At 37.6% G+C, this 26,314-nt stretch overlaps 1 protein-coding gene across 1 annotated transcript in view; it reads left to right on the forward strand.

Annotated features, from left to right (window-relative positions):
* The window catches only part of LOC122143992 (zinc finger protein basonuclin-2-like), a 140,746-nt gene that overhangs the window by 103,643 nt on the left and 10,789 nt on the right, over positions 1 to 26,314 (forward strand). The window contains 1 exon segment of the mRNA XM_042754595.1: positions 1,608 to 1,843. Within this exon segment, the coding sequence (XP_042610529.1) occupies positions 1,608 to 1,843 (236 nt within the window).

Consider the following 26,314-nt stretch of genomic DNA (forward strand, 5'->3'; position numbering starts at 1 on the left):
TTCACCCGATCCGTCTTTATCTGTCCTTTTATCTGGTCCCCTTACTCTCCTCTGAGCCCAGTGAAGTTATGGCTCCTCATAAAACTGCCTCTTTAGCCAGTCGATGTGCTCTGACTCGCAGATCCATCCCCATGCCCTCACTCCTCCCTGCGCGCCTCTGTGTCTACATCCACACAGCTTTTAATTCTCTGATAACCGTCTTTTCACTTATTTCAGTATACTGAAAAATAAAAAGTATAGAAAGGTCAAAAAGTAGCTGAGGTGCTGGTGAAAACATCAAATGAAAGAGATGACAGTCAGACAGGACAGAGTTAAGTAAGGAAAGACAGAGGGAGAAACGGACAGTTGGTTTCATAGAGAGACAAAAGAAAACACCTGTTGGGTTGGGATGAAAGGAAAAGAGACAGGCCTAAAGGGACCATCACAGGGGCCCTTCGCCTAGTTTTAATTTCACTGTGAACTGTCAGCCGCTATCCATCCTCTCCTCCTCTTCTTCTCACTCCTCTCTGCCATAGAGTTCTCATTTTGTCTGTAGTGTTGGCAGCCATTCTGACAAGTAGTTCTTCATTTTTTATTATGTTCGTATCAAGCACTGTCTTCAGGCAAAGACCTAGACACAGCACAAAAATCTGTCCTGGACTGAGGGGAAAAAACAGGTGTCACACAGACAGAGTCAGAGAGAGAGAGAGTTAGGAGAAGAAAGTGACAAGTGACAAGTGACAAGTGACGTGACATTCAGCCAAGTATGGTGACCCATACTCAGAATTCGTGCTCTGCATTTAACCCATCCGTAGTGCACACACACAGAGCAGTGAACACACACACACACTGTGAACACACAACACCCGGAGCAGTGGGCAGCCATTTTATGCTGCGGCGCCCGGGGAGCAGTTGGGGGTTCGATGCCTTGCTCAAGGGCACCTAAGTCATGGTATTGAAGGTGGAGAGAGAACTGTACATGCACTCCCCCCACCCACAATTCCTGCCGGCCCGAGACTCGAACTCACAACCCTTCGATTGGGAGTCCGACTCTCTAACCATTAGGCCACGACTTCCTTTCTCACGAGAAAGAGAAAGGGATTACATTGATGTCACTGTCATTTCTTCACATAAGCATCATTAACTAAGTGCATTACGTTCACGTGGAAAATCAGCAAAATAAAGAATGTGTGTGTGGACACAGTTCAATAATATGCTTCATATTGAAGACAATACAGCACATTTATCTTATATTATGGGTGCCTTGCTACGACCAGCTTTGTGTTGGAGATTTAAAGCCTGAGTTATTTCACTGCCCTTTGATCATGATCTCATGCACTTAAGATTTCTCTCAGATGTCTTAGCATTTTCACAGAAGATAGTTAACATTTTATATGTGCGTATCAATATGTGTCCATGCTACACTTTACATGTTAATATAATACAAACAAATAATTGAAGTGGAGAGCCGTTAAAGCACACTTCCTATGTAATGCATAGTGTGATCACGTATTTAAATATAAGCCTTCTGATGAAAGGTTACTGAAGAGCTTGTTTAGAAAATCTGATATAGTATGAGTTTAGCATTTTATCAATGATAATAATGGTGTGTGTTTTTCTGATTGTAGCTCTAGACAAGCTGAGCACACAGCATCTCTACCACCCGACGCAGGTGGAGATCGTACAGTCCAACGTGGTGTTTGACATCAGCAGTCTGATGCTGTACGGGACGCAGGCGGTTCCTGTGAGGCTGAAGATCCTGCTGGACCGTCTGTTCAGTGTTCTCAAACAGGAGGAGGTTCTGCACATCCTCCACGGCCTGGGGTGGACCCTGAGAGACTATGTCAGAGGCTATATACTACAGGTAAATTACAAACGAAAAGTTCAACGTAAAAAACAAACATATGTAGCACTGGCTAGATGGCATAGCTGACACCGTTTCAAAAATGAACTTCCATATATTCGTATATGATCTTTAATACATAATAAGATTTGCATATCTAGACAAGAATGTGAAAACCCATGCATAAAATAAACCCGTGAACCATGGATTTTCAGTTCTGTGCATTTGTCTCTGTTTATCTGCTCGCAATAACGTTCCCTCCTTTTCTGCCAGAGAAAAGAGATAATAAATAAATAGAGGGAAGAAAAAGAGTGCGATAAGAAAACTGTCATGATTGCAGCCAATAGCAGACTATAGAACCACCATGATGCCTTCCCTCCCTCTCACTCCTTTAATTGGAATCAGACACATTTCTTAATCAAAGGTACAGGGCTTTTGGGTTCGCAACAAAACCAAAGTGTTCCTGTATGAATTAGTTAAGAGCAACTGAACATGTGCTTGTGGTTAGCCTTGTGTGTCCAACGCCAATAGCAGAGCGAGGTGGATGGCTTTGGTTTGGAGACCATGCCTAAGTGGAACAGCATGCTGAGCTTGAAGGCGGTTTTGAGGCCTTGTACGAGGAAATGGCTTCTGTGAGTAAATCTCTCCCTCTCGCACAATTTTTCTCTCATCGTTGGACTGGAAGGAATTGTGGAAGGCTGCAGTTTTTTACAGTTCTACAGTCATTTGTTGTGTGCGCAAAGTCTGTTTGTGTTTCTCCTCGCTCTGCCCCTGATGGCTTATCGGAAAATCCCCCAGACATTAAATATGACATGGCAAAATACTGATGTAGTCTGAAATTTGAGAATTAAATCACGTCTCTCAGCAGAGTCCAGAATTTTTGTGGGTTTGCAGTCAAGTAAGGACACTGGGTTGTCGTCTTTAGTTCGTAATATTGTTCCAGATGTCGGGGAGTACAGTAGGAGTAAAACTTCAGGCATTCAGGCTCGTAGCATTGATACTAGTATACCTTTTGAAAATAATTCCTTTTGTACGCGATACTACTAATATAATTGTAGTTCAGCCTTTAGACTGAAAAAGAACACTGAATTGATAGCTTTCGAATCTTGGCGTCCACCCCATATACCTTAATGAATTGCTGAATATGCTAACTAAAGTAAATAATGCAAAATATTCAACTTCTGCCATTGGCCAGATAAAGTTTGCACTTTTCCTTATTCGGTTCTTTACAAAATGCAGGTAAGAGGTCTGATTCAGGACTGACAAAGAACCCCAGCACTTCAACACTTGCAGCTGCACTAATGAATGTTCTCTCTCTCTCTCTCTCTCTCTCTCTCTCTCTCTCTCTCTGCATTGCTCATTCCCATACTGTCTGTTTTATGCCTGTTCTTTTTGGAGTTGTTTTCTTGTTATTTACCTGCTCGCTCTCCTCTCGACCTCATCTGTCTGTCAGTCTGGAGGCAGAGTGTTGAGCACTGTTAATCAGAGCCTTGACACATGATGTCACAACCCACGGAAGGTGCCAGCAGGAGCATGTGCGCAAGAATCTTAATTCTACACTCATAAATATTTCATGCAAAAAAGACAAGAAAGAGGTGTGGAAGAGAGAAAGAATGAGAACGAGGAAAGACACAAAGTGATTGTTTATGTATGCATGTGCACACTAGTGCATTTGTGTTTGTGTGTGTGTGTTTGTGTATATATATATATATATATATATATATATATATATATATATATATACACATATATATATACATCCCCACCAGGGATTTGTTAAAAGCAGAAATTGAAATATAATAATACATTTCTAATTTCAGTGACTTCTCTGGCACATTCCAATCATATGGAGCAGCAAATCTGAAAGCAAAACAACCATAAACAGTTTTCTTTTTATGGATAATTAAAAGAATATGATTAGATAATCTGGTTGTCTACGTTCTAACATGATGCTGCAACAAATCTTGGAGGTATTTAAGTAAGAAGCCTAACAGTACCTCTATAGATACAAATAAACTAACACAGTTCATGTCTAATTTAAGAGAGAACATAATTCATGAGGATGTGTTCTGTAAGGAGCATTAGTAATCAGTCTAATAGCTCCGTGATATAACATATCTAATTGCTCTGGAACACCTTGGCATGCATTTCTGTTCACCATATCACCATAGTCAAATAACAGTTATATAATGGTTTCAACAAGGTATTTCTTGGCTGACGTGGTAAACATAGATCTATTTTGATACAAGAAACTAGATTTAACTTTCTTTTGAAGATTAATCATATTATCAGTGAAAGTTAAAAAGCTGTCAAGTCAAATTCCACAATATTTAGTTTTGACCCATTCAAAGATTGGATGGTTCTTTCCAAACCACATTACCTTTGTTTTCATGCTATTCAAGACAAGGTTTAAATTATTAAAACTGTAAATATATTAAAACCTTATCATATGATGGTCCTATACAGTAAAGAATGGTTTCATCCTTGTTTAGGTGAATATAGGTTTTCTTACTACAGATAGCCTGGGGAATACTATTAATAAAAACTGAAAACAGAGCTTTGAGGAACACCATTGTTAAGTTAGTGACTCAGACAGTTGTTGTTCAAGACAAAGTTAAATTGGATGCACCAATACTATGTAATCTGAATAACAGAATAATGATCAACTGTATCAAAAGCTTAAGCAAGATCAATAAATATTGCTGCACGAAATTGTTGTGTATCTAAGGCATTATGAATATAGTTCATAACCTTTACAGCTGCTTTGATGCAACTAAATGATGAACTGTAGATATAACTTCTGTAGCTATAGATAGATTAAAAATATATGTTAGAGGCTCAAGCTATAACAGATGCACCAACTTTAAAAAAAGAAAGGATCTAAGGCATCTAGACCCGCATGTTTTTTGGGTTCAATTTATGTAATTCAAACCAAACCTGTGACTTAGTAACTGGTCGTAGGGAAAAACCACAGGGTAATGTAGTCTGAATTATTTTTGTATGTCTTCATTTTTTCATCCACAGCCTAGAAACATGATTCTCAAATAAATTGCTTGCTCTAATAAAATGCTTGTTTAAAAATCTGCTAATTTAGCTTTAACTGTAAAAACAATATCATTGTTTTTAAGTGAAGCAGGCCCTTCTGTTAGTAAAAAATATTCTCTAGTTCTTTTACAGTATTTCAAAATGTTCTTGAGCTAGAAGAACAATTAGAGAGTTGCTTTTTGTAATATTCTGATTTTGCTTTTCTTATAGTACTCTTATTCTGATGTTGTCCAATCTAATTTTCCCATGTGTGGGTGACAGATTAGCAGTCAGTTTGGAGTGTTTTGTGTCTGGCAGTCACATGGTGCCACAGTGTTAAAGCAGTGTGATGTGTTCTGTTCTTTATTGAGTCAGAGTGTTCACAGGTCATTGTTAAACTCTGAGCTTTATGAATAATCCCCTTCTGCTCTCTCTTGACTCGCTCTGTTTCCTTCCGTCTGCTGTCGAGCTGTCTCCCAGATAGCATACCTGTCACCACTAATAAGTCAACAACGCTTTCTCTCAGAAGTCAAACCCGTTGCTTGTCATAGTTACACACAGTGCAGTTATCATCTGCTAGATCACACACACACACACACACACACACACACACACACACACACACACACACACACACACACAGAATGGTGATTTCCTCTTGGTGAGATTTCGCTGTGGAATCTTGACGCGCTACACATCAGATATGCCTGCATCTTTCTCTCTCTCCTTCTTATTCTCTCAGACCAAAATGTTTCCACTCTTAACATTTTTTTGAACATATTTAGATATCTGTTAGTGGGAAAAGCACTCCAAAATGCACAAGTACATAATCTGTCTTATAAATATATGGCATTCGTCTGTTCCCATTCCCATTAATACAGTGTCAGTCAATTATTTATTGCTATATCAATCAAATAATGCTATATCAATAATATATATATATATATACAAATTGTATTATATAAAATTAACACTGTTTAATGTGAGCATAATTTCATAGTAATTATTTTTAATCATGACATATGCTTTGCGTACCCTACAACTTTAAACATACTACAAACAAACAAATACATGCATAGTAATTATATTTAAGTCAATAAGTTTTTATTGTGTAATATTGTGTTGATAAGTGCTAATTGTAAGTCAAATTGATAACTACAATAAACACACATACAGTATTTTAAATGTATTGAAATAGGTTGTAGCAAAAGCACTCTTTGTATTTTTTCACTTTAATTTGTAACATATAATTATGTAAATATGATGTCAAAGCTTGAGACATAGATGCTGAATGGAGTGCATGTTAGAAAATTCCAACATTTCTAATAATTTCTAATGATAATAAAAATAATAAATAAATATACCTTTTTAGAATCAGTTTTTGTGAAGTTGAATGAGCCAGGAGTTGCAATAGATTGCAACATTGTCACATTTTTTCAGTTTTGCAAAAAGGAAAAAAATAATAATAATAATCACGTGTGTGTGTGTGTGTGTGTGTGTGTACTGTACATATTATTGCAATAATTGACATTACTTATATAATATTTTAAATACATGCATAAATAATAAAAACCATGCACTGCAGAGTAACTTAATGCAAGATTAATGCAAGAATTGCGGTCTGAATGATCCATCGAGTGAATATAATGATCAGCAGAGAATACTTCGGAGTATACTCTCAAATGGGAGTAGAAGAGCATGCACATGTGCATGTTTGAGCGTGCGCTGGCTGCCAAAGTCTTGCCTGCTGGCTTCACGTGCTCCTTTGTTCTTTTGCTTTTGTTCTGATCTGTTGTCCGAATCTTGACTGCTGATAACTGTGTGCTCTTCTTGGGCCCTTCAGAAGAGAGAGAGAGAGAGAGAGAGAGAGAGAGAGAGCATCTTTCTAGACATCTCCTGTAAGGATGTGGGGTGATGTGTGAAAAATGGAGGAGAAGCCTGAGAGTGCCAGCACACTCCCTCTTTCTAGTCCCTTGCCAGCACCCTCTCCTCTCCCTCATCCTCTCCCAGCTGTAAGATGTAAGCTGGAACACCAGCCTGACAGAAATGGAGACCAGATGCCTGTATTTCTCCTCTGTCACTTGGCCGCTTCCCAACAGATGGAATTCCGATCAGTCTGGGCTGTCTCTTGTTCTTTTGGAAAGAGTGAGTGAGGAGGAGGAGTACGGGAAAGTGGAGGAAGGGGCCATGGCAGCCAACTTGTGGATTCGCCCCAGGCTAAGCGACATTCCCAGTAATGTTCTTGTCCTTGTAGAACATTCAGCTTCCGCTGGCTTCCTTTAGCTCTTTTATGAGAAGCAGTTTCTCTGACTCTGACATAGATTCTAGGAGAGCCAGATGGAACTGCTAAGCGAAGCGAACTCCTTCCTCGCCCTGTCCTTTTCTCTCCACTTTCCTTCAGCTCCGAAACCCCCCACAGCATTCATTTACCCAGCAACCCCCCCCCCCCTTCTCCCTCAGGGACGGAGCAGGGTGTCCACACAATGAGCCTATTTTATTCAAATAAACCTGACATCTGGGTGCAGTATGCTTGGCCCATCTTGCATAGCGCAAAGGAATTTGTAGGGGCACAACCCATCGTGCTTCGGTGAGGCACAATATGCTCCCTTCCTGATACATTTAATGAAGGATGTCCTCTAGCCAAAAGACATGATTTGATTAAGAGAGGAGGTAACAGACCCCAGAAAACAGCAACCACAAGCTGCCTGACAGTCATTACACAGACAAAAACACATCGCACAGTAGCCCTTCAGTGCCATGAGCACGTTTCACTCGAGCATATGTGCTCAAAAGAGCACGCTAAAAATACCTAGACTTTATTCATTTTTTAAAAGCATTCAATTCTTAGACGTATTACTGAATAAACATGCAATTATGTTCACATTAAATGCTTGAAATTTTCCCCTGAAAGCATACAGTTTTGAAATGTTTTAATGACGGTAAAAATTTAATCAGAGCACATTGTTTTAAATTGTTTTTTAAATATAGTGGCATAGCATCGTTTAAACAAACAGTCAGACATACATATTATCAGTAATTTAACTTAGAAGAAGAAAAAAGAATTAATAAAAGAGGGTTACTTTACAGAGTCATTTCTTTATATAATCCAGTATGTTGGAAGAGATATATTGTCAGGCATCAGTGGTTCCAGGTTTTGACTTATTAATTTGTGCTGTTGTTCACTCACAAGTCACTATTTTAAGGAGGCTATGAATCCAATATATTGTATTTTTTTTTGCACACACGTGCAGAAGCCCGTATTTTCAAATCTCCCCACATACAGAAACCTCACTAATCTACCATTGTGATCTGTTCGAGTCGGCACTAAAATGTAGTTAAATTTAGTTTAGAAAGAGCATTTAGTGAACTGTTCTAGTGGTGCATAGAATTTGCATTGCATTAGACGAACGTGAGATGAACCCCAATGGTCTGTGTGCTCCAAAACATAGAGTCAGTGCAAGTATTTTCAGTCAGTTTAATTCAAACCTCTCAGTCTCACTCATTTTTTTCTTGCTCTACATTTCGCCTCGCTCTACTTCTAATCACTCCTGAGAAACTTCCATTTTAGGTAGTCTAGCACTGTTCAAAAATTTTGGAATTGATCCTTAACCGAACCTTTTATGCACCACATGCCTCCTGACGCCCCCTCCCCGTTTCGTGCTCCGTCCCATCCCTTTACCTCCATCTCCTCCTCAGACTCCCACCGTCATCTAACCTGCTCTTTGTTATCGCTGGCTAACGCTTCGTCCATGGGCTCTGTGGAGCCACAGTGTTTCTGAAGGTGGAATTCTTGCATATGGTTATGATTTCAGTACGTCAAGCTGGATTTGAGTTTTTAAGGCATATGCTTTGCTCAGGGCTAGCCAAGTCAGCTTCAGGCACATCAAAGGTTCACTGCACTGAATCAAGGTGATTTCACCAAAGCCGATCTCCCCTTCAGCCCCCTGCCTGAAGCATCTTCCCACCCACCCGAACATGTGGCCAGCTGCGGCAGAACTCGCACATCACTTATCACGACCGTCTTCACTTTTCTTTTGTCTACTCACACCTTTTATAAACACGAGGCTTTTCTTTCTTTCATTTTTGCGGCCATTATACATCCGTATGTCTTTTGAGAACTTACTTCATATGCTAGTGTTTAGAAAGCTAATTTAAAACTAGCTTTCAGGCTAAAAGTAGTTAAGTTATAGTTAAGCTACACTTTCAAGTTTCACAAGAAAATTCTACAAAAAAAAAAAAAAAAAAATATATATATATATATAAATATATATATATATATATTAAAGGCATTGAAGGTAAAAAAGGTGCAGTATCTTTTTAAAATATATTAATCAATTATTTATTTATTTTGCACAGTATTTTTTTGTGACAGTATTTATCAGCCACAGAGCAATAAGACAACAAAAATATTAATAAAACCCTAATGATGACCCTGGTGAAGATACTAATATGCTGTGCTAAAAAAAAAAAATGAGTCTGTAAATCTGCATGCAAATCACTCTCCTGAAAAGAGGAAAGATGCATGGCCAAACTTTGCGTTTCATCGTCCTCTGAAGCTATTTGATGAAAAAAAAAAAAATGTTTGTTGTAAGAAAAGCTACGCTGTTCTGAAAGCAGCTGATCTACTGTAAGCTACTAAGAAAAGTTAGTAGCATTGCCGCTTTTAGTTAGCCACTCCACAACATTGTGGACTAAAAGAATACATTCTCATCACAGTTAAAAATGATTTCAGCTTTTTGCCATTTCAGCCGCCTTTAATTGCTATGCACTATGTGTTCCAGGTTGTTTATGTAATTGTGAACACATTTCTCTTAGTGCCAAAAACAGATGAGCGGATGTTTTTGAAGTTGGAGGGTTACATGCAGGTTACAACGTACAAGGGAATTTAGAAGTAATGCTTCTTATATTGGAAATGCACACAGCTCTAGTCTGCCTTATCCATGATAGTTTGCATAAGTCCATGGTGATTCGGGGAGACTATTGGAAACAGGAAGCAGAAAGAAGCATTAGAAGATCAGAGGAGAATCGGGCCTTACGTTTGCTCCATTGTGGGAAAAAGAGAACTTTAGGGATCAGAGTTCTAAATGTGTTCGCAGTGTGATCATTCAGTCCAATTGAATTGGAGCAAAATCTCATAGATATGTTCTTATTAATTTTATCATTTCATCTCAGAGGTTGTAGAATTTAATCAGTTGAAACAGTTAATTGATCTTGTAAAACATATATTCTGTAAAAGTTCTTACCCGGTACTTGTGTGCAAATACATCTACAAAAAGCTAGTGTTTGTTTGTAGTTTGTATCTTTAAGGAGGTTGATGTGCAGGTCTGTGTGTGGTGAAGTGCAGGCTTATCGCTGCAGAGAGTGTGTGCACTGGTCCCTGGCAGCGTCACACAGTCGAGCTGTGGATCTGGCCTTCATTAGCAAGCCCTGAGTCTGAGCAGTGCCTGCCGGACTGCTGTCATCGATCCTCAATGGCAGCAAGAGCAGTGAGCTCATTCAGGTCACGTCAGCGTCCTCTCTGCTCTGAGCATCACGCCACTGACAGCTGCATCTCTCTCCCTTCACCTGAGCTTCACAGGGCTTTTCAAACTATTTCATCAGCTGACAATTATTTACTAGAAGTACCTCCTGAGACTTTAAGGAAATATTTCTATAATTTAACGGCAGTTTTGCATGTTTACTTAAAAACTTTAAATTTAAAGTTTGTGTCAGAATTATGTTATTTTAGAGTCACAATTATCGATATTATCACGCCATTGTTAAACTGTGCTGGAAATATTTAAACACATACTCAAACACACTGAAATAATTTCACCAAATATTATATTGAAAACTAACGGCTTTTAAACTAATTAAAAATATTGGTTGGGTGACTTGCAACATAACATAATAAAGTTTATGATTTCATTATAGTTTAATTCATTAATAGATTTTCTGCGACTGGCGAACCCTGTTTGGGAAAGCCTGAGCTACACGTCTCTTTTTTACTTCAGAGCATGTTTTCCTCTCTTTTTGTTTTTATACGTCACCGCTCTGTTTGTTCACTAGTTATTTGTTAGCCTCGCAGGATCAGACATGAAAGCACGCCTGTCGTATGTGAGGGCAATGGCTGTCCGTCTCTGTATCTCCATTTGCTCTAATGAAGTTCTTCGGCGTTTTGTTGTGTTCTAGGTCTCCACGATGCACAGAGTGCCCTTTTATGTATCATGATAACACAATATTTACAAGTCAAAGTGCATAGGGTCTTTGGTCATCAATTCTGACTGATAAAGAGAAATGATTTTCAGAGTCTGTTGACAGTAAATCCACTCAGTGAAAGTAATGGCACAACTCCATAGTTTCTGCATCTTCAACCTTGGGGGACCCTCTCTGCAACCATCAATACAGAGCTCAAGCTATCACAATAGAGTGTTTTTCTCTATAGCTCGACCACTCTCACTGAAAGGCTTTGTATTTGAAATGAGACACTCTGAACTAGGCTGAACAAGTGCATTAATGTGTTTGTGGCCTACTTCTGGTTACAGTAAAGTACGGTTGACTTCCCTGCAGGGAAGCATTTTATGATGCCACTTGCTGTTATATGCTACAATCTGAAGTCAATATGAATGCCAGAGAATGAACTCATAGGTTTGGTGGCAGCAGTCTGGGTAAAATGGCTGTGGTTATAATCTATTTAGGGTCCAAGGAAACCAGCAATAGGACCTTTCAATGTCTTTTCGCTTAACAGCTAAAAAGAAAAAAAGCTTTGAAGCTAATATAACGGGTTTATCACAATGACTGGTTTGTTACACAAGCTGCACAGAGTGGCCTCTTTCTTCAATTCTTTCTCTTTACCTCTTCAAAGTTAAATGGAAATTGTGCCACCTACCTGTAATATATGAACATTTGTTCTGTTCAGTAATTCTGCCGTCATGTACTCACCCTCATGTTGTTCCAAAGCTAAATGGCATTCTTTCTTCCGTGGATTGCAAAAGAAGATATTTAGAAGAATGTTGGGAACTGAACAGTTTTGGTTAATGTTGACTTTCGTTTTATGAAACAACAACAATATGCTCCACAGGTGAAAAATGAGGGTGGGTAAATGGTGATAGAATTATCTTTTTTGGGTGAACTTTCCCTTTGGCGCGTTCACAGAATTTAACCATTTTATTTAAACCAATAAAAGACTGGTCACAACTTGCAAAAACCATAAAGCAGCTGCTGGTGTGCTTCCTTTTATCTGTAAATGACAAAAAACTACTGGGGATAAATTATTTAGTACATGAAACCAGGTTGGGACTTTTAACAAAAGGAAAGTCTTCATCATCATCTCCTCCAGGTCTTTCAGGGCTCCTGTCTCTGGTGATGCTGCTCAGGCTGAGACATGTTTCAATTAGCATTTTGTATTTTCTTTAATCCTCATATATCCATTTGCTGGTTTTTTTCCTCCGTTTGTGGATGCACTTTTGTGCTTGTATTCAGCAAGGAAGGAAATGGCTGGCGGAGCAGAAATGACTGTCACTGTTGATGGGAAGGAAAATTGAATTTTCTTCAGGATCAGCAACATTAAGGATAGTGGGAATTCAGAGATCTTTCCTTAAAGTTGCTGGGTAGGACTAGTTATTGATTGGTCAGCAGCATGGCGGGGGTCTGTCACAGACTCATCAGCCCAAGGGAGACAAAGGACCTCTTAAATGTGTTGTATGTAATGTAGCCCTGTGTAGTAAATGTAAATAGGTAACATTATTATCACTATATAATATTATAGTTATTTCATTGTGTAACTATAGTTTATAAATTATAATGTTGAGGTTATTTCAAATAAATAACCAATAAATAAATAATAAAAAAACATTAATAAATATCATGATAAGTATCTGTTTTATTGGTTGACCATCTGATGTATCATGACTGTAAAAACATGGAAAACTCTCCTTCAAGAAGGTAAAATGATTGGAGAATAAGGACATTGCTATTGCTGTCGTTTGTTTTTGTTTTTTTTTTCTTTTCCAAAGTAATAGCATAAAATGTTTACTAATGCACAATCGTATTAATTTTTGTGAACAATATTCACAGCATAAATGATCAGCAGCACTCCTCTCACACCCACATATTATTTTATTTGAAAGCTGTAAACATCCGGTCCCTGAGCTGATTGGGTAGGAAATAATATTCTGTTTTCTGCAGAATGAGATACATGGTGTTTATTGCCTCAAAAGTTTTCAAATCACATACTTTGAGCATGAATAGGAATGCGCAGAGCTTTCTCCAGGTATTATAGACATCTCTGGTGTTCACAAATCAGTGGTGTGTGCACTTAGATATTTTTTAACTTTTGTAAATAGTATAGGGATCCTCTCTCTTTCAACTATAATACTGTTATACTGGATCTTCATGTGCGGAAATTCAAAGTAAGTTCTGTCCTAATAAAGGTTTCCTGTTGTTGTATAGTATAGTGTGAAAATATTAGGAACACGGTCATTTTACTGACCTCTGTGAAGACGAGACATGGTCTGTGTAGCCGCACTTTCAGAGGCATGACTTTAACGTGCCTTGTATGTTAATTAACTATGTATTTCTGCTTATTTCACTGGCCATTTAAACAATACAATCTCTATAAAGAAATCTCTGGGGTGTGAAAGCTGACCGTTAAGGTTCATTTATATAATATTACAGATGTAGAAAATCTATTGAGCTCAGTCCCTGGTGATAAAAGAGTAAGAGTTAACTTAAGCAGCTTAGTAACGCCAACAGTTAATCAGTTACTATTAAGTGAGGAGGCAAATTGGAATCAATTCATTCAGATTTGCAGAATGAATGTGCAAAATGAGCCATGAAGCACAATACTCAACGATTATCTCTCTCTCTCTCTCTCTCTCTCTCTCTCTCTCTCTCTCTCTCTCTCTCCCCCCAGTTGTTTTTCTTCTGTTTCTCTGCCTCTCTGTTTGGAGTAGGTAATTGAGGCTCTATTATGGGCACCTCAGCGTGGTGCTTTCCTGATTGTTAGAGTATCGTTTAGAAGCTACAGGCGGCGTAATGCTCTGCTAGGCCTGTGCAAACAGCGGACCAATGTGAAAAACAGCACAGTGCCTCACTGCTCATGAATGAAGGGTCACTGTGGTATTAAGCACTGACCACACTGACCAAGAAAGGGGATCCGTGTGATACTTGTAGTTTTACACAAAGGTTTTGGGAGGGGATTTTTAAAAAATCACAAATAGTGGTTGAGTATTGAAAATGTCCTAAACTTTCTAACCATACACAGTTTCTCAAGATTAAATAAAGTCTCATGGTAATAACATTCGTTTTTATTTTGCTGTTCTATTCAACAAAGAATCCTAAAAAAAAAAAAAAAGTATCAGTTTCCACACAAAAATGAAGTATTTTTCCACTGCCGAGCTGTTCTCAATGCTGATAATAAAATGAAATACGTAGAAATAATTCATATAAAATATACTCTGCAGGGATATGAGAAGCAGCCTTCTAAGTTATTTAAAATGTAAAATAGCTGACTGAACACAGTAACTATTGCATTCAGTGTTAATGCAAACACACACACACTCACAGACACACACTCACTCACATACACACACACACACACACACACACACACAATCCAGTACAATAATTAGCTGAACAATCGGATATCGTTGCTCAAATTAAATGTGCAGATTGCAGTGCAAGAGCAGAATGAAAAGAAAAAGTCACTAAAAATGTTAGCACATTTGATTAGTTCTTTCAGAACTTGCATGCTGCTCTTATCAAACACATCTTCAAGACATTATGCCAGGCTGCGCTCCATCTCCTCTGAGGAACGCACTTCCCCTCACGTGATTTACAGATTAAAGCAGAAATGTCCACTGCCTGGCCCCTAGTGGCACTCCACTCATTAGCGGTAAACCATGGTCGCGTGTCAGGACAGGGCCGCGGGTCAGGCAACGCACGCAGGGACACGACGTGCGCCTGTCATTAACAGTGTTAATGTGTGACCGTGCTAATGAGAGCATCAACAAGAGGACCTAAATGTCAAAATGATATCAATGATTTTAACTTACTGCCAGCATTTCAAGAAAACCCAGTCAGGTCAAGTCACCTTTATTTCTACAGTGCTTTATACAGAACAGATTGTGTCAAAACAGCTTTACAGTGTCAAAAAGGAAAATAGGTTGTCAGTAATGCAAGAGGACAATAACATTTTCAAGCTAAAGTCAGTTCATTGATGCTTCAGTGATGTCTCATCTCCGCTGACGCAGGCTTAGTGTAAATAGACAGAGACTAAATAAATACACAACTACAGTAAGGAGGAGAAAAAATATATAGTAGCCATAATAACAATAAGAGTGTAATCCCGTTCACACCAAAGATGAGAACTATAAAGATAACTATAATGATAACAATAGTAGCGTCTACAGTAAAATGCACTATAACTTCCGTTTATTCTAATTACTGCAGTTTTGTCTTCTGCTGCTTTAAACACTGGAGCTCTTTAAAGCAGGATGGATTCTGACTGGTTGTCAATGTTTTATCAACTGGAAAAAAACAATATTCTTCCTCTGTGCTGTTATCATTATAGCTGTGGTGCAGACTTTACGATTCTTTTAAGTTTAGAATGATTGTTAATAGTGTGAACGGGCCATTTTGTGCAATTTTTGTGAAATCAGTAGAGTGAGATTGACCCCCCCGGTCAAGCGTGATATTTTAGGGGAACTTTTTGAGAAGAAATTACAAAGCAAATTAAACAAGGTAATCCACTGATTCAGATGATACACAAACTGCATTTCCCCTGTAAACCCCGACTATTTCCCATCAGAGATTTAGGACTTTTATTTACACCTCAAGCGGCTCATGTGTGACAGTGATTTACCCCTGTAGCTAATTAATAATTGTTTAAACCAACCAAACCAACAAACAAATAAAAATGTAAAGCCCTTTTACAAAGCCACTAATTGTGGCTGTAAATGTATCACATAGGCTAAGTCGAGAAAAACACAGCCTGTTAAAATAAAACAAGTTTAATTTTTAATATAAATGTAAATAAGGGACTTATTTATAATTATTGTGCCTTTGCATTGTTAATACATTATTAAGAATATAAAAAACAATACATGATTCAGGGTTTTTATTGTAAACTAAAACTAAAAACATTTAAAAAGATACTTGAAATAAAATACATTTTGAAATAAAAAAATTAAAACACAAGAACTTACTATAATATTAAGAATAATATTAAAAATACTAAAACTTCAACTTAAATTAACATGAAAACAGAAAATGTAAAAATAGTGATACTAAAATAACACTGTTCTGATTTTTAACAAAATCATGTTTTTATTTCTATATATTTTTGGTATAATTTGGTGATCTTCTGTCACCTTCAGAGAGAACAAAAACATATACTATAAACAATATAGGATTTATTTATATATTTATTTTTTCTTCCTTATTTCTCTTAGTGAAAGAGGACAAATTACAGTGGTATTTAAGCACAGACACAAACAACAACAACAAAAGCAATCACATAAAACCCTTGAGCTGTTTTCTGCGTTTCTGCAGGGGAGAACATGCTATCACATTCACATATTGCACACATGTGACAGGATGAGAGCAGTCTCCTATCTTTCACTGCAGTGACTGTTTCTCTCTGATCTTTTATTATGAGAGATAAGGGAAGGGCTTCGGTGCGTGTGCAGTGCTCAGGGGAGATCCCTTTGGGTGACAATCTATGATGAGAGACAGCTCTACGCCGCTTCTCGCCAGGGTGTTTCCGGCTGGCTCCAATTAACCTTGCACTGATTGCCCCAAGGAGCTTTGCACACTAATTAGAGGCTAGAAATATGTCTCTGATTCAAAATGCCACAGAGACATAGAGGCGCTGTTATCCTGACAGACAGGCCAAGGTGTGAGAGAGACCTCCTCTATTCAGTCTTCAGCCCAGCTGGTGACAGTTAGCAGCCCTGACATCCTGATGATCACACTGTCTTTCTCACTTGCAGCCATATGGATGACATCCTTATCAAATGGAGTGCGAGGCTAACTGTACTTTACATTTTGTCAAGTTCAGAGATACGGCAAGGTTTTTATTTTTATTTTTTTGTTGTTTTGTTTTTTCACTTTATTCCTCTCTGAAATGTCATGTGAATACATTCTTAAAAAAAAATAAAAAAAGATGAGCCTGTGTGTGTATGAAAGAAAAAGACATGAAGAATGTGTGTGTTTAGGTGGTTTCAGAGAGTATACAATTAGAACAAAATACTCTTTCCTGAATTGACACAGCAGAAACTAAAGATCTTTTACAAAACAAGAATAACTCAAAATACCTTTTTTCAATATACTGTCTATATGTCTTTATTTATTAAAATATGAACACATGAGGGACCATCCTTTAGTTTATATCACTCCATCTCTGTCCATCTCAAACAATCTTTATATATCCAGACATTCGGGAGGAATACATCATTATCGTTCCATACACTTTCCACCTTCATGAGGAAAATAATTTCTCTTTAGCTTTATTCACTTTTCTAGTTTTCAGGAATGACTGTACTACTGAAGCACATTAGATCTAATTTAGTTTACTGTGATGCTTTTGGACATAAATGTAATTCTTGAAAATAGAATGCAAAAGATGCAAAAGTACACCAAGTTTTGTTAATGGTTAAATTAGAATTTTGCAGAATATGATGATTTAATGCATTATCGAGCACAGCAATGGAAATAATTTACTCCACAGACTCTGTTGTGTCTGAAAAGTTTTGAAAAATGTATAGGCCTGCAAGGTACTGAGAAAAGCACATGACTAATTGTGAAAGTGTAAAAGTGTGAGGGTGGCATATGTAGTGGGTTCTAATGGCACTCCCATGTCTTTACTTTGTAAACTTCCATCTCCGCTGGAACCATTTATGATCTCTTTTTGTTCTACATGCTGTTAGTGAGGCAGCAGCTGATACAAACACGTTGAGGGAGTTGTACAGCAAACAGCCATTTGTACCTGCCTTCGGCCGGAGGGACTCTTGAAAGGGAAACGAGGGAGGGCCGGAGAGAGAAGGACTCGGGCTTAATGGCTCTTGAGTACAGTGGCTGCAGCTCAGTGATGTAGTGTGTCGACTCCCTCCGGATACGGGCACTCCCCTTTCTGCACCTTGGCATGACTTTTCACTTTGATTGTCAGGCAAGTCTGCGTGCTTCAGTGACTCCATCTCCCAGAAACCCCTGGGACAGCAGAAACTGGATATGTGCTGGCTGAGTGCTGTGCAAATGATTATAGAGGGTGATCCAGTAGCTTAGGCCAATAAATAACATCGTGACTGTGTCAAAAAAAGGTAAAATTGGTCACATGCTATATTTTTATATTCACCTATATTTATTGCATCAGTCTTCAATTACTTTTTTTCTCACTTGAAGTTGTTTTTTTAATAGTTAAGGAACTGTCTTTTGATCAAATAATCAAATAAAATGTCATTTTTCTTCTTTTTCTACTTTTGTCCCAGAAAGTATGAAAACCATACACTTGTAATCAGAAAATAGGCATGAGAAGAAGTCCATGTTGTTACATATATTTATAAGAGTAAAATGCTTGAATAGGGTTTTTTTTTCTTTTACTTTTAAACAAAGTTGAAGTCATCCGTAACATAGATTGAAACAGGTGTTTATTAGTCAGTTATGCTAAAATGCATAGTTCAGAGTTATCTGAAAATGTTTTCTAATCTTTGAAGAAGTGAAGTTAAACAAATTTGGCCCACTGTCCGTAATGGACAGCTCCACAGACTTATTTAAATTGAGTAAGCAGCGTTTAAGCATTGGTTGACACAAAATGTCCACCTCACTCTTATAATTTATATATTTATTCATTTATTTTGATGATGAAGCATAGTGGTCCATACCTGTTAACAGTGTCAAGTCTGGTCTGTGTCTGGTTTGCTGGTTCTCGTAGTGGATAGGGGTTTCTGTGCTGTCAGACAGATGCAGCAATACATGATGGTAATTACGTTCATTTTCACAGGCAGTAATTACAGCATATTCATGTCTGGAAGCAGAAGTAGATTGGCCTGTTTCTAGACCTACGTCTTCCCAAAACCCTAATACAGCTTCTTGTTATTCTTTTGATCCCTACCCACACAGCACTGGTGGTAATATCCGTCCTTCCAGAGATCTGCTTTGGTAAATTACTGACATCTACCAAGACCCCTGTTTAATGGGTCTGTTTAGCTGCACCTCCGGCCCCTCCACGTTATTTCCGTTCACTTTCAGAAGCGTTTGTATGTGTGCGTCAGCAGTAAATAGTGCTGCTGGTGACTGTCACAATAGCTGTGCTTGCTATGGGTCTGTGAGCTCTATCTCTAGAGGCCTGCGGACAGGAATAACTCAAGAGATGCTGCTGAAGCAGACAGGGGAAGGGAAAAGCCACCTCTGAGCTAATGGTCTTGCATCTTCCTGGCAGCATGTCAATAATGGCTCTTATCACATTAGGCAAAGAGTCCATTAGCTTATTCTCTTCGCCTGCATGCGCCGTGGCAGCGCCAGTTTGTGCATAACCTCTCTAATGGTTTGTGTGTTTGAAAGAGAGAGAGAGTGCTATAGATTCTTAAGCCACCAAATGTAAAACACTTGGCTTACCTCACAGTCAAATTAGGATCAGAGAGGGGATATAAAATTGTTTTGTTTGACTTGCAACCAAAGAGGCATAGATTTTGTCTAAAGCAAGAAGTAAGAAGAACACATACATATCTTCTCCATGTTTTCGTCTGTTCTCCTTCCAGCTGAGCTAAGCTTTTGAAGGTTGCTCTTTGACTTATTTTTAATAGCAATGATATAATAGCTTTGCCTACTAATAAGAGTAATAATCACTCCAAAAAATAACAACAATAAAAAAAAATACCCTACTATCACAACAATAATACAAAACACAACAAACAAGAAAAAAATAATAAAAAGAAGCAAATTGTAAGCATATGTTACACCTTTTTCAGGCATTAGCAGGGAGTCACTGGAGTGGAAGGAAGAAAGAAAGAAAGAAAGAAAGAAAGAAAGAAAGAAAGAAAGAAAGAAAGAAAGAAAGAAAGAAAGAAAGAAAGAAAGATGTGATGTGATGTGAAAAAGAATATAAAAAAGACACCAAAGACCCTCAGATGGGACATTTCTCATGCACTCCCACTGTTCTCCCTAAAGAACTCCATGTCCACCTAACATCTGCTTCCCAGATCAGCAAATCCATTCCATTCCCTCACAGAGGGAGATCACAGAAATCCTCTTTAATTAAATGTAACCAATTCTTTTCTCTCTGTCCCTCTGCACCTGAATGTAGCCCCACATCAGCAATGACAATCATGCAGACTAAACCACAATTACCATTTTGTACTTTCTTTTTCTCTAACAGTAATAATAACGTTGACAAGAGTTTAAGCTCACATTCCACAGTTAGATGTTACACGGGGAATCTCATAGCAACGAAAATAATAATCCACAGTTTGTGTCGCACTTGGATGCCTTTGTACATAAGGTGGACGTCTGACTTCTTATGCACTCATCTCATTTTATTACTGTTGCTGGTCTACTGATTAGGGTTTATACTGTTTATACAATAAAGACAATAAAGATTTATTCATTCATTCATTCATTTATCTTTTCTCTCTCTCTTTTTTTCTTTTCAAATAAATTTAGCAGATATGTCTGAAAATTCAAAATCATCAGCATTATGGTGTATGTGGGATATTTTTAGCCTGTGTTCTGCATAGAGAAAATGCAAAGTAATGCAATTATACTAGACCTGTTCCAAATTATAGAAAATATGAATATGCACAGTGGGCCATGTGTGCGCGAGTATAATATGCCATGCTTTATTTGGACACTGAGGTTTTCTTCAGCTTGGTCAGTGTATACTAATTTTCCCAGAGATCATGAGCAGTCATTCATGATTATGGTTTAGCCAGGAGGTCTGGATGTTTTCTTCTTTCACAATTACTTCATATGTGCCAGATAAATGATATGTATCACTGGGTGGCTGAGCCACACACCTCACTAATGCCATGTACATTTGCACATTTTAGTACAATTGAACACTATGATTGCATGTCCACATTTGCCCATCCAAGAACAGAGGGCTGTATGATAATCATTAGGCACTATTTGACCAATGAGAGTTACACAGGACTCTGGTGAGCTCTCCCTCTGATGTCATGGCTCCAGGCACTGGGCTTTGACTGAGCCTTTCCCCCTTTTTTGCCACTTCCCTACTCAATTATTCAGTGCTTAAAATAAAAAAGGTCAGAAAGTAGAATACTGAGCAATTCATGGGTTCAAGACCTTCTAAGATCACAGGGAAACCTCTGCTTAACCTCCCTTGAAGTAGTGAACACAGGGGATGGAAGGGATTTTTGGTTCTGGGTTATGATAGCTAGCCCTTGATCAATAGTGAATTTCTGTTGTGTCCACTGGGAGTCACTGGATCAATGTGGTTCCCAGACCAATTGTCCATGGCGAATTAGATGCGTTTCGAAATGTTAGTTCTGTATGAGTTATAGGCAGAAGCAAATGTATTTTGATATAACAAATAATAATAAAAAAAAATATATATATATACATATTTTTTTAGAGAAATACAAAAGAAAATATGAATATTACACTAGTATCAGAGAAAAGGTGGTATGGCGTGATCTGTTCGTTTGCCTGTTCTTACTCTGTACCCACTGTAGTATATTTCTTCAAGCCTAACGATCCCACGGCTATGATGAGTGATTATTGTCATAAGGACTTAATCTTCAGCCTTTAACGCAAGACTAAGGGATGTTACTATAATAACTGTGTAACTGACTGCTTTTTTATGCCGATGGCATTGGCATGGTGAATATTTGGCCATCTTTTGCTTGTCCTCAGAGACAGTTTACAAAGCTCAAGCCTCTAGCATCATTACTGGGTTGCAGTAAGTGACACCAGCAGTAGTGAGATAAATACAGCCATCACCGCTGACACATTTGCAGCATTTGCTGACTGCCCCATGGATAGATGAGACCTGTGACTTAATGCTATAATTATTAACTAATTGTCTTTAACCTCACAAACAGTGTTCAGCCACATTATGTAAAGGAGTCAGGGATGTGTAATGACAGCGTAATCCATCACAGCGCCGGGGGGGCGTGGGGGACGCTTCTAATGAGATTTCATTTGAGTATGGCAAATCTGCAGAATGCATAGATAGAAGCAACATTAAGCTAATTGGGAGATGAGTGCCTTGGTGTAAAAGTGCTTCTAATGGCAGGTTTGTTGCCTGACTAATGCAAGGGAGTTGGCTAAAGACCTGAGGCTGATTTGTGGGCAGACATACTAATATTTTATCGTACCAGTCAATCTAAATGCAGCACCCCTTTAGTTTTGGTTTCCATCCAGTATAATATTTCTTGAATCGAGAACTGAATGCTTGATAAAATATAGCTATGGGAAAGAGCTATCGCAACAATGAAAGGTTCTTAAATGTAACCAAAAGCACATGATGTTGGTCTCCAAACAGAACCTTTTCACACAGTCTGGAGTTTTTCTGTAGCTTTGGCTTTCTCAGGTCCAGACGTCTCTGGAACCGTGGATGGGTGTGTTTGCATAGCCTCTCTTACAAAGAGCGCAGTCTGTGACCTGTGTCATGACAGCTGGCTGGCCCAAGCATTTCTAAACCAGCTCCATTTGCTAAACATTACAGAGTAATGTCTTCTCTTGCTTTATACTCTGATTGAAAATTGTGAAAAAAATGAGATAAACTCATAAGTGATACTTGGCCGTGTCACATTTGTTTAAAAAGCACAGTGCTGAATAGTGGAAGCGGTCCAAACGGTCGAAGGTCTTTCTTGCTGAACTCACGAATGCAAATGACACTGTTTGAAAATAACTGTACTCTGGCTGCTCTCAGGCTGCTCCAAGCATTTACATTAACACATTAACAAACAATAAAAAAACAACACCACAACAACTACTTTAGTAATATATCATACAACCTTAACCAACTCAACAAAACTAAACAATTCAATAAATTAACAAAATATCATTATGAACTGGGACAGTATTTCAAAGATGTAACAATATTGTGGGGCATTCAGTCTCCTCGCTGCAAGCCTAATAGCACACACTGCACTAAAAATGGGCTCCCTGTGTGAGAAGAGATAGAGAATGGTGTTAGAAACGAGGCTGTGATTAGTGATTAAGATCAGGCTGTTTTGAGCTACACTCCAGCCAGGGAGCACACATATACACAAACATCTCGATTTTATGCAATAATACACACACACACACACACACAATGTGTGTCAATTTAACAGATTAATTAGTTATGGTGAAAATATTGTGTTAAAATGATTGATATGTTTCACGCACCTGCCCCAAACCAAACTCTCCATCTTACATTTCATACAGTTGATGGGTGACAAACATGCAGGGAAACAACTCAGAATGCAGTCATGTGCCCCTTTATAAGTTTTTGTCTCATATTTATATCATATGATATAGTTATGCAATATCACACAAACAACGAGTGCAGTATCACACAAGTGATGTTTTTGTCCCAAATAGCATGAGTGCAAATGTGATTTTGATTATATACAACAGTTCAATAAATAACAATTTATTATTGTCTTATATGTTAGACACAATATTGTCTGTTTTTGCTCGGTTTTGCCAATAAACGTATTAGCTGTAAAGCCACAGAAGAACTGTTGTGTCTCAAAGCAACACACAGCAGTGATTCAGAGTGATTTACTTCATTCCTGAAAAAATCGTTGTTTGAATGAATCGAATAAATGAATGACTTACTCATTAAGAGTCATTACTCATTTACTAGCAGGTTTTCTTGTTGTTGTTGTTGTTGTTTGTTGGTTTTTATGAGTATCATTAATTTTTTAAATCACATTCCATATTAATAATAAAAAAGGAAATATTAAAGGAATAATTCTCAAAAAAAAAAAAATTAAATTAAATCCTGTCTTCATTTCATCACCCTCTTGTCATTACAAACCTGTATTTCTTTTGCAGAACATAAAACAAGATATTTTGAAGAATGCTGGTAACAAAACTGTTTATTTTACTACTGACTTCCATTTTATGAAAAAAAATAAAAAAAAAAATAAAAAAAATAGAAAAAGACATATCCCAAGTTACAGTAGAAAGAAAGTCAATCCGGTTTGAAACTACATACATGAAGGTGCATAAATGATGACAGAAATTTTTAAAAATTAAGAAAAATGGATGGTATACATTCTGCTTATGGGTAATATTTCATACTTGTATCAGTAATTTCATGCATAATTATTTTTATGATTTTTATGATTTAGAGAGTAAGTCTATGTAAATGTAAATCTATGTAAAGAAAAAAAAAATTTTTATGATTTAGAGAGTAAGTCTATGTAAATGTAAATCTATGTAAAGAAAAAAAAAACACTTCATCAGATGTACACAAAAGGTACTTTCCTGATGTTTTTTAGCACACTTTTAGCAGACCATTTGTGTGAATATGCATGACGTGCATTTAAGAAATGTAAAGACTGAAGGAAGGTAATGAACAGAAGTAAGAAAATAGACAGAAATAACAGAACTAAGAAGAGAATTGCTTAAATATTCCACACAGTATTTATTTTTTAAAAGCATTTTCTAGTACCATTTAAAAATTCACTTTGTAATTTGCTTTTTTTTCCCTTTTACTTACATCAAATTGAAATACAGGAGTTCAAACCACAGTGCCATAAAAAATAATATTGTTGAGGCTGAAATTTAAAGTCTTACCTCCAGGCTAAACTCATACTCAAACAAGGAATGAAAGTGTAAAATGTTTTTAATGTATATTTAACAACAAATACCCCAGTGACTATTGATGTGCTGTCTCTGAAGAATTTATCTTGCTTAAATTTCTGAGGCCATGCTGTTTTGAAACCATTCTGTATTCCCACCTCTCGTTCTCTCTTACTATCTGCTCTTTTCTTTACTTTCTCTCATTCTCTCTATCCACTCTCTTTAAACATTTATTCTCTGTCTGCGCCTTAAAGGCCCTTTGTGCTTTGTGCTGTTGATTTTTACAGCTCTTAAAATCCAGAGTAACCATTTATCATTCATAGAGCCTAGCAGGCTAGGGCAGACAAAGCCTTGCCTTGTGTCATCTCTAATTGTCATCAGAACAACCATTGCTCCCTTGATGTTGCCTTGTTCTGTGTCAAGGGTAAACTGGATCACGTATGAGAAAAGCAAACTAATCTTCTATCCCTTTAAACTGGAAGTGCCATTCATAAACTCTCATGGTAGGATGAGCAGAGCGGCACACTTTTGGCATCACATCCAAATAACAATGAACATTTACAGACGGTTTATAAAGAGTACAGGAAATGCCTGTTACTCTGCATGGCTTTAAAAGCCTACTTGGTCACTTGAAGATGATTTTGGTGGTAAGGCAATATATTACAGTTGATTCTTTTCAAATGTATTATTCTCATTTTCACATTTCAGTAGCGTTTAGGAAGCACAGTAACGCAATTTCAGGAAACATACTTCAGAGTCAATTAACACAGGTACCAGAGAGGGGACAGAAGACAAATTTTATGTATCAAAGTTACAAGCCTGACCACAACACTGAAAAAATGCTGCCAAGATTCCATTCCCAGAATCCCTTGCCATGTCTCAGCGTCTGGCAGTGGGCAAGTGTGTAAAGCTCAATCTGTTTTATTTTTCAGTGGTTAATAATACTTTTAGTTAGAATGCTGGCCGAAGAACAAGCTCCTTGGAAGGGCTGCTTATTTTTCCTCCTGGAGCAATGCTGCTCTCTCAAGATGGAAACTTCCCACATCCCATGGATTTGTTTCTGCAAAATGAATGAATGAATGCATGAATGCATGAATGCATGAATATCTAATAAATAAACAAACCAACCAACCAAGGCCAGTTAATGATAGGTTGAGATGTACATCATTTCAGACTTCTGTGCCTGAAGGCAAACAGTATATAAGTTGACACCATCTTCTTGATAAAGAATGCCTTCATTAATATTTCATCTAGTTTGAGACATGCGTCCTCTAAACTCCAATTAACATAAAGCTCAGGTAATACTGATCTACATCCTGCCTAATAAATGCAATGCAAGATTGCTGTCACCTCCAAGGCTTCTTTTAAAGACATAGTTAAATAAACATGAGCGGCTTATTTTTTTATGTCCAACACTGCCGCCACCAAAATGAAAATTGTTTTAAAATTGACTTAATTGAAGTTGTGAAACTACCCTTTGATAAACAAATATATTTCAAAACTATATTTGACACAAAATTCAAGGCCAATATTATTACTCCCTTTACAGTCTGTCAGAAATCAGTGGATAATTGTGAAAGAGGCAGCTGTCCTTTCATCTTCCATCTTCTGAGAAGTTTTGTTCGTTGCCATACACCAAATAGATTGATATCTTGTCTGCAGCTAATAAATGAACACTTTTAGCTTCTATTAGTTGCTAAAGTCATTTGCATGGTTAAAAAAAAGACAAGG

The sequence above is a fragment of the Cyprinus carpio genome, unplaced genomic scaffold, assembly GCF_018340385.1.
Source record: "Cyprinus carpio isolate SPL01 unplaced genomic scaffold, ASM1834038v1 S000006552, whole genome shotgun sequence".
Taxonomy (NCBI): Eukaryota; Metazoa; Chordata; class Actinopteri; order Cypriniformes; family Cyprinidae; genus Cyprinus; species Cyprinus carpio.